Genomic DNA, 22,152 nt, shown 5'->3' with positions numbered 1-22,152 from the left:
TATAGTTAGCTGGACATTTTACTCGTAAAAAACCAATGAAATTGCCCCGTTATAGTTAGTTCAGCTAACTATAACTCGCGCGCCCGCAATGCACTGCTGATGACGTCACATATTACATCACTCATGACATGGTCAGTGACATCACTCATGACATCACTGATGACATCTCAAATGACATCACTGATGACATCACTGATGACATCATCCTTGTGATAGAGTGGCAGACCTCCTCTCACCTTAATATAAGCTTTGATACACACATTCAAAAATAGAGACTAAAAATTTCAAAACAATGGACATACCAATACCAGTTACAACAACCTCTTCAGTAATTCTAAGATCCACATACACATCCACTCATTCACCAACAGTCCTATACAGTCACTCATACATGTACTCACTCATCATATGTACTCATACATCTATACATCCTGTTACACAATGCCACTCATCCATAGAGTTACTCACACACATAGTCACTCATGCTAATAAAGAATCAAACATACATTTACTTGCATATACAGTTATACACACACCACCACACTTACTTCTACGGAAACTTACACATACTTAGTCTTTTAAACAATCACTTATAGAAACACATACTTATTCATACAGGAACTCTTTCAATCTCTCACTTTCACATATACTCACATATATACACCAATAGTCACATATACTAGTTTAAAACGTATGTAGTTACTCCTGAAGACACTATTGAGACAGTCATTCACTCACTAACACACCCATACACACACTCATCCACCCATACAGTCCTGCACACATGCTGTGTTCAACACATACAAACAGTGAGTCACTCATTCATGCACCGATGCACTACGTAATACCCCCCACCGAACCATGCAGACACTCAGACTGATACTCAAAAAAACAACTAATAACCTAAATAGGCACCCATGTAGCTACTCACCAACCCATGCAGCCACTTATACACAAAGTGAGAGACTGATACAGATATTTACATATTTAAACATTATTCACTAAGCCATGTATTCACTATGATACACTTAATCAGTCAGTTACACAATCAATTTTTCAAAAACAAATCATCCATTTAGACACTTATATACCCATTTATTCTTCCATCGACCATGAGATATACATATATAAAACATATTTAATTTTCAGAATAACACACATTCACTAGATGATGTCATCAGTGATGTCATCAGTGATGTCATTTGAGATGTCATCAGTGATGTCATGAGTGATGTCACTGACCATGTCATGAGTGATGTAATATGTGACGTCATCAGCAGTGCATTGCGGGCGCGCGAGTTATAGTTAGCTGAACTAACTATAACGGGGCAATTTCATTGGTTTTTTACGAGTAAAATGTCCAGCTAACTATAACATGTGTGAAACCTATGGTTTTTTCACTGAATTTCTAAGGTTTTTTAAATGCTAATTCCTAACTATAACGTGTGTGAAACCTATGGTTTTTTCAGTGAATTTCTAAGGTTTTTTAAATGCTAATTCCTAACTATAACGTGTGTGAAACCCATGGTTTTTTCATTGAATTTGCAAGGTTTTTTAAATGCTAATTCCTAACTATAACGTGTGTGAAACCCATGGTTTTTTCAGTGAATTTGCAAGGTTTTTTAAATGCTATTTTTTTTTTATATTCTTCATTTTTTTCAAACATATTTTTATTTTAATTTTCTTATCTTTTATAAAGACTATGCTTTAATTTTTAAAATCCTTAAATATTTTTTTTATATATATTTTTTAAAATAAACATGTAAAATTTATTTCCAGATTTTTTTTTTTTTTTTTTTATAGTACGCGTACCGTAAGCTCACGGTAAGCGTACGGTTTACGCAACGTCCGTAATCTATCTACGCTGCTTGCGTATAGTTACGCACTTTGCGTAGCCGCGCGTACTGCGCGTGGGACGCGTGCGCGCTTACGCAACACGCGCACGTTACGCGGAAGTGCCGGGAAATGACTGTTATGCGCATGTGCGCAAGCGCGTGTCTTTTTTACGCGCACGCGTACTTTTTGCCGTAAGCGCACCGTAAGCGTACCGTAAGCGTACGGTAGGTCATGTGATCTTGAAACACAACTTTTGATTGGTTGAAACTACTTTCAGTTCTAGAACTCTCCTACACCACACCCATTCCCCTCATTTCTGCTTGTGATCCCTTGGGAGAAGGAGCTGGTTTGTCTTTGGGATACGATGGCAGAACAGCAGAGCTCTTCTGAGAGTGAGGCTAGCACCAGCAGCACTGTCTTGAGGCAGAGAGCGAGGAAAGTAAAACCTTCTTATGTTTGGGATTATTTTACTTTTCCAGAAGGCCAGCAAAAGGTGAATGCACCCTTAGTTACTTGCAAGCTGTGTCAGCGTGTACTTTCTAGAGGTAATCCTGACAGGAAGTATTCCTTTGGGAATCACACCATGATGAGGCACCTCAAGGATGTACACAAAAGGACACATGCTCAACTTTTTGGAGGTAACTCTTCAGAAAGACGAGCCAGTACATCCACAGCAGCTCAGCCTGGACCATCACCTGCAGAGCTTACTCCTTCTTCTGCAGCTCAGGTGAGCCCTTCATCTGTGGGGGGAGAATCTCCTTTTGCTGGCCCTCTGGAAATGAACCCTCGATTTCGGAAGGTTGATATTCATTGCACATTTTGTAAAGCTCTAATTTGTTATAGGGAGACCAGTGTTTCCCTAGTGAATAACAAAATAGATCAGCACATTTGTAGCTTTGAATGATTTTCCCATGGTTCCTTTCCTCTGTCCCTGCATGAACACAACGGTTCTTTTAAGAGCCAACCTTATCTTTCATCTTTTTTTTACATTTTTTTTAAAAAACTTTTTTTTTTTACCGTACGCGTACGGTAAGCGTACCTTTTTTTTTATTTTTTAAAAAAAACACTAAAAATCATTTTTCACATTACAAGGTCCTTGAAAGACTACAATTATTACTATTGACTTACCATACTCACTGAAAAAAATATTTATTCATTTGTTTTTTTAAAAAATAGTTTTTAAAATGGTTGTAGTTTACGAAAATTTTCTATATCGATCTGAAAAAAAAGAAAAAAGTATTAATATTTTTAAAACATTTTATAATACAGTACACATATTTACATTTTTTCCCAAAAAATATTTTTGCCTTATTTTTGCTGTTTTCAGAATATATTGCATTTCACTATAAATTGTGAAAGCAATTGCATTCATCATTTTACAGCGGGCAAAAAAAAATAACAATCTCAAAGATTGTATTAAAAAAGCCCAGAATCTCTTCTCACTTAAACTTATCATTACAGAAATGCATATTATTCTTAAAAAATGTCATCTAAAAACAATACTTTTTTCTTTAAAATACCGTCTGATATTTTTGTTTCAGAAGTACATTCACAATAATATATCTCAAATAACTCCAAAATACATCTGATTTTATTTCCTTTAGGCCAAATAGTATTTTTTATTCTTTCCCTGGAATAAATTTCCAAGGGAAAACCATTAAAATTCTAAAGTTTAATCTGTCCAGATCTCACCGATTCTCTGTAACATTTTGGTTCACGAAAATTTTTCGAATAATTTATTTAGTCCACAATAGAATTGCTTACTTTTCCACATGGCCAAATAGTAATTTTTGAAATTATTTTTGAAAAAATTTCCAGTGGCAGTCCAATAACATTCCAAAATTTAAAATGTGCAGAAGTTACCGATAATCTCTAAATTATTGGTTTTTCAAAATTGCATTAAAAATTTAAAAAGTCCACATTACAATTGGTTATCTTTCCTTTAGGCCAAATGATAATTTTAAAAATCTTTTTTCTACAAAATTGCAATGGTAATCCTGTAAAATGGTAAAATTATTTTGTCCAGATCTTGCCAAGTCTCTCTAAAATTTAGGTTTCAGGAAGATTAGATAGGAATTTGCTAAATCAAAAGGCAAACGTTGTTTGAAAATCAATTGGGAATCATTACACAGTGTCCATCCTTTTTCACATTTTAGATAAACTGTGTAATGTCCAGAAGTAACAGTAGGTCCATCATGGAAAATTATTGCAACAGTTACAAAAGTTTTTCCTGAAATTGATAATTGCTGTCCTGTAAACTTCTTTATTAAAGTATCCAATTTTGATCCATCAGCTCTACATCGTTGCATCATTAAAATTACATACTGTCCGTATTCCCTTAAAATTAATGTTGATAACATGTCAGAATTACACTCACCACATTTCATGCTATGATTAGCATCTTTAACTAAGTTTGCAAAAGTGACTGTTTTACTCTCTGGCAATGTCAAATAAATAAACCTTTCATTATCAACAATAGAACCACTTATATTATAACAATTATCACAACTATGTTCCCATTTATAAGAGAGACCAAAAAAAATGTCAATGGGAACTCCTTCTTCTTCCACTACCTGAAGAAAATACATCAAAAATTCGTGAGCATCTTGCTGTTCATTTTGAGAAAACTGTGTTCGTCCTGAACATACATCTAAAAGTTTTCTAATATCAGTAGCACTTTCTATTTGAGTTTTATCTTTACTCAGCTTTTGAAAAAGGAGACTGAGCTCTGAACAGAATCTTTTTCCCTGATTTATTATTATCTGCTCTTGCAAACTTTCCAGATAAAAAGCAACATTCAGCACTACATTTGCGTAGCAGTTGACACCAGAGCTATTTTCAAAATGACATCCTACAACCTGTTCTTCATTTTCCTTATTCTTTTTGCTTGCAATTACATCACTCCTCTTTTTTTTCCTCTTCTCTACATCTTCATTACAGATATTCTCATTTCTCCTTTTACGAGAAACTACACGTTTCTCCAACACAGGATACTGACCTAAATGAGGAGCATAGCTTCTTCTTAATCTATTATACTCCTTTACACAGTTTGTATCAGCACTAACTTTTGAGTCATCGAAGTCTATCATGAATAAACCTGATAATGTTTTGACTCGTGACAAAGCAACATATGCCATACCTTCTTTGAACACACTAGATCCAATGTTCACAAATGCACAATCTACAGTCAATCCTTGAGACTTGTGAATAGTTACAGCATATGCTAGAGAAAACGGAAACTGCTTCCTACGTACATATAAGTCTTTCACAAGCATGAAACGAACTGAACAACGACAAATGTCTTTAACTTCCTCTATCTGATCAAATTTTATTTTTAACCATTCAATTCCATCTTTTTTCTGATAATTAATAAAACCCACAACTCTTCCCATCGCTCCATTTACTAAGCCTTTTTCAACATCCAAATTTCTCCTTAAAAACACTCTACAGTTCATGCAAACATATAGATTTTTTTCTAATCCTGCTGTTTTGGAGATGTTCTTCTCTAGTGAGTCCAATTTATTTTTCAGTTTGCCTGTTACTGTGACAGTAATTCTTCCATCCTCAATTTTGTCCACTGCTTCCAATTTCATGATCTCTTCCTTTTCCAATTTCAAAAGCTCCTCATTGAATATTGAGCATTCACGTAGAGTTGGCATTAAGCAGATGACACTTTTGTTTTCTGCAATGTTCTTGTATATCTTCTCTGCAACTATTTCTTCCTTTGGAAATAAATTATGTAGCAGCCGAGTCTGTAATGCTTTTTTGCCAGCTTCTGTGAGTAGTCCAATCCTGATATCTTTCAGAATACTTCCATATTCTTCATCGTTTGCTTGCCTCATATTAGTTGTAAGTTCCTTGTACTCAAAGAAGGACCAAATATTTGTATTACCGATGCTTCCCAATGACTTCTTCGTGTCTTCATGTGTCACAGTATTAAACACTGGTTGTCCTTTAACCGGAGTAAGTTGCAAAAGATCCCCAAAAACGATGACGTGTTTTCCACCAAATAACACGTCATAGTCTGTCTTCAAAATTTGCTGCATTCTTAAATGCACAAAGGCAAGCATTAAGTTTGATACCATGCTCACCTCATCAATAATGAGAACTTGCATCTTCTTCAATACTCTTGAAACTTCCAAGCATGCTTCTCCAGTTAGCTTGTTGAATTGTATTTTGTTCTCATGCTCCACTGGTAACATTAGCAAACGATGTAAGGTGATTCCTTTTATGTTATATGCTGCTAACCCAGTTGGAGCAGTAACCACACAAGACAAAGTAGAATCTGTTTTTTGCTTTAGGTAGCTTCTGATGACTTTAATTAGGAAACTTTTTCCAGTGCCAGCTTGTCCGCTTACATACATCCTGATTGGATGAAATGATGTGCATGAGCACTCTTTTTTTTCATGTAGAAATCCGTGTTCAATTTTGTTTTTGATCTCTTCATAAATTTGTTGCTGCTCTTGATTCAGTTGTCTTTCCAAATTTTCTAAGTCTATAAATTCTTCTTGAGCTTGATTCATAGCCGTTTCCACTTCATTCATGGCTATTGATGCTTCATTTTCAACGATTGGTTGTCCTAGGGGATCTTGACTGTATGTTCCTGAACTTTGGCTGTCCTGAGAACTGTCTCTAGCAATTTCTGCTGCAATTGTAGTTTCCTGTTCAATTTCTTCATTTAACATTTGCAGATAAGTTGAGAATGTACTGCATTGTATGCTGTCTTTGCAAGCATTAAAAGAATCTTCATAGCTCTGGAATTCTCCCAGTAGTTCATCCTCTGAACGCCATGGTTTAAACAACTGTAAAAGAGCCAAGTAGTAAAATTCTTTCTTGTCGGTAGTGTCGCAACTCAGCTTCCGGTGATTTATCAAACTTCCTTTGGTTTGCTTCACCAAACATCCTTCTTCACCAACGACTTTATATTTTCCATTATTGATGTCTTCTGCAGCTTTCCGTGAATAAATGTAGTTCTGCAGCACTTCATAGAGACACATGTTCTCCAGATGATGACTTCTCTTGGGATAATATGTGTCCAACATGTTTGTTTTCAATATATCTGTACTTTCAGGTTCGAACTGTGCCAAATATTCAATTTCTCCAACAGATTTCAGTACCCGATTTCTCATTGCTGCAAGGCCTAAACTTGCCCAAATTATTCTTCTTGACTTCGAGTAGAGACTTGCAGAAGATAATCTATCTGAACATTCGTAGGATCCAATTTCTCGATGCGATAACATCTTCAAACTGAAACTGTACAGCTTCTTACTGACAGTCTTCTCGTGAGAAATCTCTTCCCACATTTCCTTCAATTCTGTTTTTTCTGATTTCGTAATGTAAGACGTTACATATCGAGCAACAGCAATGGAATTGTCAGCAACATACTGTATATCCATGTTAGCGTTCCACATGGATAAAATGACTGGGTTGTAGTCATTTATATTTTTTGATTCTTCTTTTCTTTTAAGGTTGTAGGTATTCTTAGGTGATTTTCTTGTGATAGTATGTCTCACAGCTGACATAAAACTGTTGACTCTTCCATTTGTAAGAACAGGTCTAGGAAATCCAAATCGACATTTAGTGTAGTATTTTTCTTTGCTCTTGTATTTCCGTCGACAGTATTTTCCACACCGATGACTTTGGAAACGTAGAACTTGCTCCTTTAACTTGTACTCTTCTGTGCTTTTAGGTATAGCACATGTTGCATATTCTTCAATGTAAGATAACACTGCTTCATCAGTATCTGTTCCAAACTTTGGGGCATCCTTGATCCACAGCAGCATATGAATATGAGGAGCACCTCTTGCCTGGTACTCTTTTCTCCAAAAGAAATCCACTACTTCTCCAAGGGGTGGATTTTTTTTATTGCAGATGAAGGACATCATAGCCTCAAATCTATGATTGAAATATCTGCAAACATTAACCGGATCCAATGAGCACAGTTCTCCTGCTGTCTTGTATTCGATGTTTTCAATGTTTGAATTGGCCTCTCGTAGAAAATCCAGTAAATCATCCCAAGCGTACTCGGCGCAGCTTAGGGTAAGGAACCATGTTGGTGTTCCTAAATTGCGTAACATGCATTTTAGTTCACCATGGCGTCGGTACCAATATTCATTTGTCCCACGCTGACAAGCCATCAGATTGATCAGTTGTGTTTCCAAATGATCATCTCGGTGCTGCACTTTCTCCATAAAATCCTTAGCAGACACATTTTGTAAATGTACTCCACTTTTTAAAATGTGATTTACTGCATAAGACAGTGCAGACAAGTCGCTTTCAAATAAAAGATGGAACAAATAAGGGATACTTTGTCGAAATCTGGGATCTTCAGCATATAGTCTTGTAGTCCGATACTCAGAAGCTGGAATCTGTTCCGGACGTTCATCGTATCGTCCTCCTTTTCCTTTAGGAAACAGCTGGGGAAAACATCGAGCTTCCAAGCTCTCCTCCCATACACTCACGGGATTTCCTTTTGCTTTCTTCATCTGAAAGAGATCAATATTGTCTCCCATAACTTCTTTCGAATGGAGAGGATGTATGCTAAAATGTTCATAAATTTCTTCTTCCTTTGACTTGTCCACTTTTTCAATTTGTCCACTTGGTGTTTCTGTATCTCCTTGTAAATCTTCTTCTTCTTCTTCTTCTACTATATAAATTGATTCATACCATTTGTTATTTTTTTTCAAATACAAATTTGCTCTTTGTACTTTCCGCACATCTACCAGCTCCTGCCAAATCTTCTTATTCTTTGTAGGTACACCATTAACCAGAATAATTAATGGTTCAGTTTCCAAAGTATCCGCATCAATAGTTTCCATATTTTTTTTCAAATCCAAGGGCAAATACACCACTCTACCTTTTAAACCTCTCACTAAATCTGAAGGAGGTAATTTACCAGTTTTGGGCTCCATACGTACTATGGTCTGGAACGGATGAACACATTGAATGAGTATAGACTCATATGTATTTAATTCAGAAAGTTCAGCAGGAATAGCATCCAATTCTAAATTATTATGTACAGCTCTGGTCGGCATTCTATTTTCCTCTAACTTGTTGTAGCAGTATTTACAAATACGCTGATCTTCACCCAATTCAAAACAATTTTCAAGAAATATATATGTTGCAAAATCCATCCACTTATAATTATCTTCATTTTCACTCTTTCTGTAGAGATCAACATTCCTAGTTTGTTTTCTATAATGAGTTCTGCGGCAACAAATACAAGTAACATTTGGTCTTTCATTAGAGACTATTGCAAATTTTGTTATGTGATCATTAAATGTCTTACTTACACAAGGTTCTACATTCTCTTCCACTTCTGCCTCATTTACTGTGTCCTTCTCTGCACTGTTTTGTTCAGGACCAAAGTAACAAAACTGAATTTCATCAACAACCTTCTCTACATCTGATACCGTTCCTCGGAACAGAGCCCTATTCAATTCATTTAACTTTATTGCTGGACTTTTGGCAAAATACAACCGTCTCACAAACTTTCTCATTTCAGTATGATGAACAGCCAGCATCCTAAAATGATGGAAAACACTATTGCACACTTTTCTAGATAGACAAGCAAGAGAATGACCCTGCAAACCAGTATTCTCTCTCACTCTGCATGGATCCAGACTTTGAAGCACCTTAATCTTTTGTTTTACACTTTTTTTACTATATTCTCTTAGAAACTCTCGAAATCTGTCAATAGATTCCTGACGCACAGTGCAAATACTACTACAATTCCAAGTGTACACTGGGGCTTTAGGACGTCTCCCCATTGCCTCATCTGCCATCACTTGTACCTCATCTCTTGGAACCATTATCTCCTTCTCCATTATGCAACCATTTTTTACTTCGTATGAACGACCTCTGGTGTCAACTGCATGCAGCAAACTATTACTTTGAAAATAGCTCTCTTCATTAAAAAAAGGTTCACTACTTGAGCTATGCATCCACTTTCCTAAAAACACTTTACAAAAATTTGTTCTGTTCACTACTCTTTTGCTTTTGCTTTGTGATTTCAGTACATTAACCATTTTATCTAATGTACGCATCCTATTCAAAATTAATATGAATAGTTTCCTTTTTAATTCTAATGCCTTTGCTGCAATGGCTTCAATTTCTTTTTTTCTCTTATAATATTTAGCCTTTTGCTTATATTTCTTTATATCCTTTATCAAATTGGACATAACTCTTCTCTGAAACATTTTTCTACGTATCTCTTTAAATGCTGTTTTTCTGTTTATGTTAAACTTTTCAATTGCAGAAGGTATATTTGCATTAACTAAATCCTCAATTTTTTGCTGTTCTGTAGGTTTTGTTACATTTTTCCGAGAACAGACATTTTGTACATTTTTGTTTGTTTTCAATATTTTGTTTAGGAATTGTCTTTTTTGCTTACCAGAAGATTTTTTCTTTTTCCCAACATCAGCATCTTCTACTAACTTTGGTCCTCCAGTTGTCCTCAAATATAGTTTTTTTTTTAGCGTTTTTTGAACTCGAGATTTTGTAGGCATCTTAAATTTTGTTCACTGTTCTTCAGCAATACCTGCAAAAAAACTAAAAAAAAAATTCTTTATTGAATTTAAATATATTACTACATTTCTTTTCACAATAGTCACAAAACGAAATTTCTTTGCCAATTTGAATGCACACAAACTCCTCTTTTTTTTTGGGCAAGTGAAAATCTGTATAACAAACTGTCACATTATGAAACCAAGCTGTTTTTTTTTCAGACCACCACCGTGTGTATTCTCTGTGACTGCCTACACTCCAGCAGGGGCAACCAGCCTTAGTGATGCTGAATGTATTTGCATTACAGACTTAAACCTGAAAACCCCACTCGCTTCTAATTACTGTGCATGACTATACATGGCAAGCACATGGGTGTGTGCTAAACCTCTGCTTCTTCCCCCAAAAATTCGCTCCTCTTTTCCATCTACTGCAACTGTGAAATCACCAGAGCAAGACGCAATACATTTCTGCCTATAATTCTTCTATGCACACAGAGTCATGTTTTCACATTAGTGCCAAAACGAAATTTCTTTGCCAATTTGAAAGCACACTTACTGCTCTTTTTTTTTCGGGCCAAGTGAAAATCTCTTTTTACACTTTGAAATCACTTTTACAGACTGACACATTCTGAAACCTTTTTTTTAAAATTTATTTAAATGCACATGTCCAAGCTGTTTTTTTTTCAGACCACCACCGTGTGTATTCTCTGTGACTGCCTACACTCCAGCAGGGGCAACCAGCCTTAGTGATGCTGAATGTATTTGCATTACAGACTTAAACCTGAAAACCCCACTCGCTTCTAATTACTGTGCATGACTATACATGGCAAGCACATGGGTGTGTGCTAAACCTCTGCTTCTTCCCCCAAAAATTCGCTCCTCTTTTCCATCTACTGCAACTGTGAAATCACCAGAGCAAGACGCAATACATTTCTGCCTATAATTCTTCTATGCACACAGAGTCATGTTTTCACATTAGTGCCAAAACGAAATTTCTTTGCCAATTTGAAAGCACACTTACTGCTCTTTTTTTTTCGGGGGCAAGTGTATATCTCTTTTTTCAATTTGAAATCACTTTTACAGACTGACACATTCTGAAACCTTTTTTTTTAATTTATTTAAATGCACATGTCCAAGCAGTTTTTTTTTCAGACCACCACCGTGTGCATTCTCTGTGACTGCCTACACTCCAGCAGGGGCAACCAGCCTTAGTGATGCTGAATGTATTTGCATTACAGACTTAAACCTGAAAACCCCACTCGCTTCTAATTACTGTGCATGACTATACATGGCAAGCACATGGGTGTGTGCTAAACCTCTGCTTCTTCCCCCAAAAATTCGCTCCTCTTTTCCATCTACTGCAACTGTGAAATCACCAGAGCAAGACGCAATACATTTCTGCCTATAATTCTTCTATGCACACAGAGTCATGTTTTCACATTAGTGCCAAAACGAAATTTCTTTGCCAATTTGAAAGCACACTTACTGCTCTTTTTTTTTCGGGGCCAAGTGAAAATCTCTTTTTACACTTTGAAATCACTTTTACAGACTGACACATTCTGAAACCTTTTTTTTTAATTTATTTAAATGCACATGTCCAAGCAGTTTTTTTTTCAGACCACCACCGTGTGCATTCTCTGTGACTGCCTACACTCCAGCAGGGGCAAACAGCCTTAGTGATGCTGAATGTATTTGCATTACAGACTTAAACCTGAAAACCCCACTCGCTTCTAATTACTGTGCATGACTATACATGGCAAGCACATGGGTGTGTGCTAAACCTCTGCTTCTTCCCCCAAAAATTCGCTCCTCTTTTCCATCTACTGCAACTGTGAAATCACCAGAGCAAGACGCAATACATTTCTGCCTATAATTCTTCTATGCACACAGAGTCATGTTTTCACATTAGTCCCAAAACGAAATTTCTTTGCCAATTTGAAAGCACACTTACTGCTCTTTTTTTTTCGGGGGCAAGTGTATATCTCTTTTTTCAATTTGAAATCACTTTTACAGACTGACACATTCTGAAACCTTTTTTTTTAAATTTATTTAAATGCACATGTCCAAGCTGTTTTTTTTTCAGACCACCACCGTGTGTATTCTCTGTGACTGCCTACACTCCAGCAGGGGCAACCAGCCTTAGTGATGCTGAATGTATTTGCATTACAGACTTAAACCTGAAAACCCCACTCGCTTCTAATTACTGTGCATGACTATACATGGCAAGCACATGGGTGTGTGCTAAACCTCTGCTTCTTCCCCCAAAAATTCGCTCCTCTTTTCCATCTACTGCAACTGTGAAATCACCAGAGCAAGACGCAATACATTTCTGCCTATAATTCTTCTATGCACACAGAGTCATGTTTTCACATTAGTGCCAAAACGAAATTTCTTTGCCAATTTGAAAGCACACTTACTGCTCTTTTTTTTTCGGGGGCAAGTGTATATCTCTTTTTTCAATTTGAAATCACTTTTACAGACTGACACATTCTGAAACCTTTTTTTTAAAATTTATTTAAATGCACATGTCCAAGCTGTTTTTTTTTCAGACCACCACCGTGTGTATTCTCTGTGACTGCCTACACTCCAGCAGGGGCAACCAGCCTTAGTGATGCTGAATGTATTTGCATTACAGACTTAAACCTGAAAACCCCACTCGCTTCTAATTACTGTGCATGACTATACATGGCAAGCACATGGGTGTGTGCTAAACCTCTGCTTCTTCCCCCAAAAATTCGCTCCTCTTTTCCATCTACTGCAACTGTGAAATCACCAGAGCAAGACGCAATACATTTCTGCCTATAATTCTTCTATGCACACAGAGTCATGTTTTCACATTAGTGCCAAAACGAAATTTCTTTGCCAATTTGAAAGCACACTTACTGCTCTTTTTTTTTCGGGCCAAGTGAAAATCTCTTTTTACACTTTGAAATCACTTTTACAGACTGACACATTCTGAAACCTTTTTTTTAAATTTATTTAAATGCACATGTCCAAGCTGTTTTTTTTTCAGACCACCACCGTGTGTATTCTCTGTGACTGCCTACACTCCAGCAGGGGCAACCAGCCTTAGTGATGCTGAATGTATTTGCATTACAGACTTAAACCTGAAAACCCCACTCGCTTCTAATTACTGTGCATGACTATACATGGCAAGCACATGGGTGTGTGCTAAACCTCTGCTTCTTCCCCCAAAAATTCGCTCCACTTTTCCATCTACTGCAACTGTGAAATCACCAGAGCAAGACGCAATACATTTCTGCCTATAATTCTTCTATGCACACAGAGTCATGTTTTCACATTAGTGCCAAAACGAAATTTCTTTGCCAATTTGAAAGCACACTTACTGCTCTTTTTTTGCGGGCCAAGTGAAAATCTCTTTTTACACTTTGAAATCACTTTTACAGACTGACACATTCTGAAACCTTTTTTTTTAAATTTATTTAAATGCACATGTCCAAGCTGTTTTTTTTTCAGACCACCACCGTGTGTATTCTCTGTGACTGCCTACACTCCAGCAGGGGCAACCAGCCTTAGTGATGCTGAATGTATTTGCATTACAGACTTAAACCTGAAAACCCCACTCGCTTCTAATTACTGTGCATGACTATACATGGCAAGCACATGGGTGTGTGCTAAACCTCTGCTTCTTCCCCCAAAAATTCGCTCCACTTTTCCATCTACTGCAACTGTGAAATCACCAGAGCAAGACGCAATACATTTCTGCCTATAATTCTTCTATGCACACAGAGTCATGTTTTCACATTAGTGCCAAAACGAAATTTCTTTGCCAATTTGAAAGCACACTTACTGCTCTTTTTTTTTCGGGCCAAGTGAAAATCTCTTTTTACACTTTGAAATCACTTTTACAGACTGACACATTCTGAAACCTTTTTTTTTAAATTTATTTAAATGCACATGTCCAAGCTGTTTTTTTTTCAGACCACCACCGTGTGTATTCTCTGTGACTGCCTACACTCCAGCAGGGGCAACCAGCCTTAGTGATGCTGAATGTATTTGCATTACAGACTTAAACCTGAAAACCCCACTCGCTTCTAATTACTGTGCATGACTATACATGGCAAGCACATGGGTGTGTGCTAAACCTCTGCTTCTTCCCCCAAAAATTCGCTCCTCTTTTCCATCTACTGCAACTGTGAAATCACCAGAGCAAGACGCAATACATTTCTGCCTATAATTCTTCTATGCACACAGAGTCATGTTTTCACATTAGTGCCAAAACGAAATTTCTTTGCCAATTTGAAAGCACACTTACTGCTCTTTTTTTTTCGGGCCAAGTGAAAATCTCTTTTTACACTTTGAAATCACTTTTACAGACTGACACATTCTGAAACCTTTTTTTTTAAATTTATTTAAATGCACATGTCCAAGCTGTTTTTTTTTCAGACCACCACCGTGTGCATTCTCTGTGACTGCCTACACTCCAGCAGGGGCAACCAGCCTTAGTGATGCTGAATGTATTTGCATTACAGACTTAAACCTGAAAACCCCACTCGCTTCTAATTACTGTGCATGACTATACATGGCAAGCACATGGGTGTGTGCTAAACCTCTGCTTCTTCCCCCAAAAATTCGCTCCTCTTTTCCATCTACTGCAACTGTGAAATCACCAGAGCAAGACGCAATACATTTCTGCCTATAATTCTTCTATGCACACACAGTCATGTTTTCACATTAGTGCCAAAACGAAATTTCTTTGCCAATTTGAAAGCACACTTACTGCTCTTTTTTTTTCGGGCCAAGTGAAAATCTCTTTTACAGACTGACACATTATGAATCCACCATGTGTAACTACAACAAAAACAATTCCCATTTCTATTATTCATTTCTTAAGTTACCACATACATCCCCTCTCAAACTGTAAACTCACCTTTAAAATTAGTTAGTTGTGAAAGAAATGTGTCACTCAAACAGCAGATTATCAGAGCCAGGATCTCTGTTCTGTACACCTCTCTCCTCTCAGCAGAACCAGATAATGGCAAACTTTCCCTCTATTTTTCCACACATATACATGTAAGTTTCAAATCTCAGTGCTTCCCCCTTTTTTTCAAATGTAATGACACATTTCTATTGGTTGAAAACCAACCCTTTTCCAAAAGTACCCTGCCCCCAACTTGACTTCTGCCTAGTACCCTTCCCCCAACTTGACTTCTGCCTGCTACCATAGCAACAGCTCATGGAACACTGCTGTGTGCAGTTAGGTCAGAAGTTCGACACACAATGTTTCAATTCCACAGAGCAAGAGTGCTTGACTTTTCAAACCTAACTGCAAATCCATAGTACTGTTCTTTGGTTACACATTTTTTTGTACCAATACAAAACATGCTTCTATTAATTTTCACATACAGCCTAGTTTTTTTTCTAGAATGGTATGAAACAGCCAATCAGTTCTTTTTGTTTTGTAAAAAATATGTATGCCTCCATTTCCAAACTGTCTTTCTTTTCATATTGCCATTCTACTGAAAGACACCTCCTGAGTGCATCCAGTTCTCCTTTGAAGATGTTCACAGTGTGGATTGTAGGGCACAGCTATGTCTTCTGGAGTGAAAAGTTTGCAGAGAAAACAGATATGGTGAGAGACCTTGCTTTGCCAAATGTAGACATTAAATGGATTGGTCAGAGAGGGTTAAAGTGGCACCAATTGATGCCATTGGTGAAATCCTTCATGCAAATCCAACACCCTGACCTCATAATAGTGCACTGTGGTGGCAATGACCTAGGCACTTTGACTGGGGTAGGTCTGGAAATGCTTATGAAGGACACCTTTGCACAACTGTTTACACTTTTCCCTAAAACTGCCTTTGTGTTTTCCAACATATGCCAAAGGCAAAAATGGAACTGGTCCAATCATTTCTGTCCACAGATTGACAAAGCAAGAAAGCACGTCAACAAATCTGTTTCTGCTTTCCTCCGTGACTATGGTATGGGTGCCATTTACCACAACAACTTGCGTTACGACATGCAAGACATTTATAGAGGAGATGGTGTGCACTTCAATGATGAAGGGAACAGAGTCTTCCTCTTGAACCTTAGACTCTGCATCGGTACTTACTTGTAGGTACCACTAAAAAAATGACTCCATAAACACAACAGCTCTTTTTAGAGCTCCCTAATTTCTAAACTCTTAAATCTGATTTTCATTTATTTATTTTTATTTTTTTTACCGTACGCTTACCGTGAGCTTACCGTACGCGTACCCCGTGATTTTTTTTAAAATCAATAAATGTTTTTTTTGTACTTTTCTGTCCTTCTTTGACCCCCTTACAATTGTTAGGGGGTCTGTAACTCTCCTCATTGCCCCCTTTCCTTGTTTTCACTCTTTTTTTTCAGAGTGAAATACACAAAATGGCGGCCGCCGCTTCCTGGTTTCGGCCGATTCGAATGTTTACTAAGATCTAAGAGCCAATCAGAATCGCGCTCGCGCACGCCACCGTACGCTTACCGTAAGCGTACGGTAAGCGTACCGTAAGCTGGCTCAGATATATATATTGATTTAAAGGCTATTTTCTCAAAATCAACTGAACTGATTTACACCAAACCTACAAAAGGCACTTCCTTGACCTACGGACTACCTCTCTGCCAAATTTCTAGTAATTCTGTTCAGCCGTTCGGGCTGTAGCCCTGTCTAAAGGTCCTATGGAAAAATGCATGGGAAAAACGCGTTTTGGGACCCCCCTTTTATCTCAGCCCCCGCTTGACGGATCCCCCCGAGACTTTCAGGGTAGGAGCGGAGCGTAGCGCCCCACCTATTTTGAGAAATTCGCGAGGATTCGTCGACCGGCGCCAAAGTTATTCAAAATAGAATGTTGAGGTTTTCCTATGGAAACGTGGTCCTAACTATAACTACCTACTGGCGACCGCCAGTAGGTAATATATATATATATATATATATATATATATATATATATATATATATATATATATATATATATATATATATATATATATCTCTCTCTCTCTCTATTACCTACTGGCGGTCGCCAGTAGGTAGTTATAGTTAGGACCCCTTTTCCATAGGAAAACCTCAACATTCTATTTTGAATAACTTTGGCACCGGTCGATGAATCCTTGCGAATTTCTCAAAATAGGTGGGGCGCTATGCTCCGCTCCTACCCTGAAAGTCTCGGGGGGATCCGTCAAGCGGGGGCTGAGATAAAAGGGGGGTCCCAAAACACGTTTTTCCCATGCATTTTTCCATAGGACCTTTAGAACGAGCTACAGCCCGAACGGCTGAACAGAATTACTCGAAATTTGGCAGAGAGGTAGTCCCTAGGTCAAGGAAGTGCCTTTTGTAGGTTTGGTGTAAATCTGTTCAGTAGATTCTGAGAAAATAGCCTTTAAATCAATATATATATCTGAGCCCGCTTACGGTACGCTTACCGTACGCTTACCGTAAGCGTACAGTGGCGTGCGCGAGCGCGATTCTGATTGGCTCTTAGATCTTAGTAAACATTCGAATCGGCCGAAACCAGGAAGCGGCGGCCGCCATTTTGTGTATTTCACTCTGAAAAAAAAGAGTGAATTCAAGAAAAGGGGGCAATGAGGAGAGTTACAGACCCCCTAACATTTATAAGGGGGTCAAAGAAGGACAGAAAAGTACAAAAAAAACATTTATTGATTTTTAAAAAAATCACGGGGTACGCGTACGGTAAGCTTACGGTAAGCGTACGGTAAAAAAAATAAAAATAAATAAATGAAAAGCAGATTTAAGAGTTTAGATATTAGGGAGCTCTAAAAAGAGCTGTTGTGTTTATGAAGTCATTTTTTTAGTGGTACCTACAAGTAAGTACCGATGCAGAGTCTAAGGTTCAAAAGGAAGACTCTGTTCCCTTCATCATTGAAGTGCACACCATCTCCTCTATAAATGTCTTGCATGTCATAACGCAAGTTGTTGTGGTAAATGGCACCCATACCATAGTCACGGAGGAAAGCAGAAACAGATTTGTTGACGTGCTTTCTTGCTTTGTCAATCTGTGGACAGAAATGATTGGACCAGTTCCATTTTTGCCTTTGGCATATGTTGGAAAACACAAAGGCAGTTTTAGGGAAAAGTGAAAACAGTTGTGCAAAGGTGTCCTTCATAAGCATTTCCAGACCTACCCCAGTCAAAGTGCCTAGGTCATTGCCACCACAGTGCACTATTATGAGGTCAGGGTGTTGGATTTGCATGAAGGATTTCACCAATGGCATCAATTGGTGCCACTTTAACCCTCTCTGACCAATCCATTTAATGTCTACATTTGGCAAAGCAAGGTCTCTCACCATATCTGTTTTCTCTGCAAACTTTTCACTCCAGAAGACATAGCTGTGCCCTACAATCCACACTGTGAACATCTTCAAAGGAGATCTGGATGCACTCAGGAGGTGTCTTTCAGTAGAATGGCAATATGAAAAGAAAGACAGTTTGGAAATGGAGGCATACATATTTTTTTCAAAACAAAAAGAACTGATTGGCTGTTTCATACCATTCTAGAATAAAAACTAGGCTGTATGTGTAAATTAATAGAAGCATGTTTTGTATTGGTACAAAAAAATGTGTAACCAAAGAACAGTACTATGGATTTGCTGCTAGGTTTGAAAAGTCAAGCACTCTTGCTCTGTGGAATTGAAACATTGTTTGGCGAACTTCTGACCTAACTCAACACAGCAGTGTTCCATGAGCTGTTGCTATGGTAGCAGGCAGAAGTCAAGTTGGGGGAAGGGTACTAGGCAGAAGTCAAGTTGGGGGAAGGGTACTTTTGGAAAAGGGTTGGTTTTCAACCAATAGAAATGTGTGATTACATTTGAAAAAAAGGGGGAAGCACTGAGATTTGAAACTTACATGTATATGTGTGGAAAAATAGAGGGAAAGTTTGCCATTATCTGGTTCTGCTGAGAGGAGAGAGGTGAACACAACAGAGATCCTGGCTCTGATAATCTGCTGTTTGAGTGTCACATTTCTTTCACAACTAACTAATTTTAAAGGTGAGTTTACAGTTTGAGAGGGGATGTATGTGGTAACTTAAGAAATGAATAATAGAAATGGAAATTGTTTTTGTTGTAGTTGCGTTTATCATTTTCTGTTTTGGGAGAAATTTAAATGTGAGGAACATGTAAAATAATATGGAGTATGTTTTCACAATAAATTAAGGTGTACTGGAAAAAAAAAGAATAGTTTAAGGGTTTGAGGTTGGACTCAGTAATGCAAATACATTCAGCATCACTAAGGCTGGTTGCCCTTGCTGGAGTGTAGGCAGTCACCGAGAATACACATGGTGGTGGTCTGAAAAAACAGTTTGGACATGTGCATTTAAATAAATCAAAAAAAAGTGGTTTCATAATGTGTCAGTCTGTAAAAGTGATTTTCACTTGCCCCGAAAAAAAAAGAGCAGTAAGTGTGCTTTCAAATTGGCAAAGAAATTTCGTTTTGGGACTAATGTGAAAACATGACTCTGTGTGCAGAGAGGAATTATAGGCAGAGATTTATTGCGTATTGCTCTGGTGATTTCACAGTTGCATTAGATGGAAAGGGGGAGCGAATTTTTGGGGGAAGAAGCAGACTCTTAGCACACACCCATGTGCTTGCCATGTATAATCATGCACAGTATTTACAAGCGAGTGGGGTTTTCAGGTTTCAGTCTGTAATGCAAATACATTCAGCATCACTAAGGCTGGTTGCCCTTGCTGGAGTGTAGGCAGTCACCGAGAATACACATGGTGGTGGTCTGAAAAAACAGTTTGGACATGTGCATTTAAATAAATCAAAAAAAGTGGTTTCATAATGTGTCAGTCTCTAAAAGTGATTTTCACTTGCCCCGAAAAAAAAAGAGCAGTAAGTGTGCTTTCAAATTGGCAAAGAAATTTCGTTTTGGGACTAATGTGAAAACATGACTCTGTGTGCAGAGAGGATTTATAGGCAGAGATTTATTGCGTATTGCTCTGGTGATTTCACAGTTGCATAAGATGGAAAGGGGGAGCGAATTTTGGGGGGAAGAAGCAGACTCTTAGCACACACCCATGTGCTTGCCATGTATAATCATGCACAGTATTTACAAGCGAGTGGGGTTTTCAGGTTTCAGTCTGTAATGCAAATACATTCAGCATCACTAAGGCTGGTTGCCCTTGCTGGAGTGTAGGCAGTCACCGAGAATACACATGGTGGTGGTCTGAAAAAACAGTTTGGACATGTGCATTTAAATAAATCAAAAAAAGTGGTTTCATAATGTGTCAGTCTGTAAAAGTGATTTTCACTTGCCCTGAAAAAAAAAGAGCAGTAAGTGTGCTTTCAAATTGGCAAAGAAATTTCGTTTTGGGACTAATGTGAAAACATGACTCTGTGTGCAGAGAGGAATTATAGGCAGAGATTTATTGCGTATTGCTCTGGTGATTTCACAGTTGCATTAGATGGAAAGGGGGAGCGAATTTTTGGGGGAAGAAGCAGACTCTTAGCACACACCCATGTGCTTGCCATGTATAATCATGCACAGTATTTACAAGCGAGTGGGGTTTTCAGGTTTCAGTCTGTAATGCAAATACATTCAGCATCACTAAGGCTGGTTGCCCTTGCTGGAGTGTAGGCAGTCACCGAGAATACACATGGTGGTGGTCTGAAAAAACAGTTTGGACATGTGCATTTAAATAAATCAAAAAAAGTGGTTTCATAATGTGTCAGTCTGTAAAAGTGATTTTCACTTGCCCCGAAAAAAAAAGAGCAGTAAGTGTGCTTTCAAATTGGCAAAGAAATTTCGTTTTGGGACTAATGTGAAAACATGACTCTGTGTGCAGAGAGGAATTATAGGCAGAGATTTATTGCGTATTGCTCTGGTGATTTCACAGTTGCATTAGATGGAAAGGGGGAGCGAATTTTTTGGGGAAGAAGCAGACTCTTAGCACACACCCATGTGCTTGCCATGTATAATCATGCACAGTATTTACAAGCGAGTGGGGTTTTCAGGTTTCAGTCTGTAATGCAAATACATTCAGCATCACTAAGGCTGGTTGCCCTTGCTGGAGTGTAGGCAGTCACCGAGAATACACATGGTGGTGGTCTGAAAAAACAGAGATTTATTGCGTATTGCTCTGGTGATTTCACAGTTGCATTAGATGGAAAGGGGGAGTGAATTTTTGGGGGAAGAAGCAGACTCTTAGCACACACCCATGTGCGCAGAGATTTATTGCGTATTGCTCTGGTGATTTCACAGTTGCATTAGATGGAAAGGGGGGGCGAATTTTTGGGGGAAGAGGCAGACTCTTAGCACACACCCATGTGCTTGCCATGTATAATCATGCACAGTATTTACAAGCGAGTGGGGTTTTCAGGTTTCAGTCTGTAATGCAAATACATTCAGCATCACTAAGGCTGGTTGCCCTTGCTGGAGTGTAGGCAGTCACCGAGAATACACATGGTGGTGGTCTGAAAAAACAGTTTGGACATGTGCATTTAAATAAATCAAAAAAAGTGGTTTCATAATGTGTCAGTCTGTAAAAGTGATTTTCACTTGCCCCGAAAAAAAAAAGAGCAGTAAGTGTGCTTTCAAATTGGCAAAGAAATTTCGTTTTGGGACAAATGTGAAAACATGACTCTGTGTGCAGAGAGGAATTATAGGCAGAGATTTATTGCGTATTGCTCTGGTGATTTCACAGTTGCATTCGATGGAAAGGGGGAGCGAATTTTTGGGGGAAGAAGCAGACTCTTAGCACACACCCATGTGCTTGCCATGTATAATCATGCACAGTATTTACAAGCGAGTGGGGTTTTCAGGTTTCAGTCTGTAATGCAAATACATTCAGCATCACTAAGGCTGGTTGCCCT

The 22,152-nt window shown here is 38.0% G+C and overlaps 1 protein-coding gene across 1 annotated transcript; it reads right to left on the bottom strand.

Annotated features, from left to right (window-relative positions):
• Positions 1 to 1,805: 1,805 nt before the first annotated feature.
• LOC146864072 (uncharacterized) lies at positions 1,806 to 15,341 on the bottom strand. The gene is made up of 2 exons (XM_085640708.1): positions 15,232 to 15,341; positions 1,806 to 10,386 (listed from the first exon to the last, which is right to left on the bottom strand). The coding sequence occupies exon 2, from the start codon at positions 10,341 to 10,343 to the stop codon at positions 3,879 to 3,881; it is 6,465 nt and encodes a 2,154-aa protein (XP_085496834.1). The 5' UTR covers positions 10,344 to 10,386; positions 15,232 to 15,341; the 3' UTR covers positions 1,806 to 3,878.
• Positions 15,342 to 22,152: the final 6,811 nt, after the last annotated feature.

The sequence above is a fragment of the Triturus cristatus genome, chromosome 2_1, assembly GCF_964204655.1.
Source record: "Triturus cristatus chromosome 2_1, aTriCri1.1, whole genome shotgun sequence".
NCBI classification, from domain to species: domain Eukaryota; kingdom Metazoa; phylum Chordata; class Amphibia; order Caudata; family Salamandridae; genus Triturus; species Triturus cristatus.
This window is presented reverse-complemented; position numbering and strand designations above follow the sequence as displayed.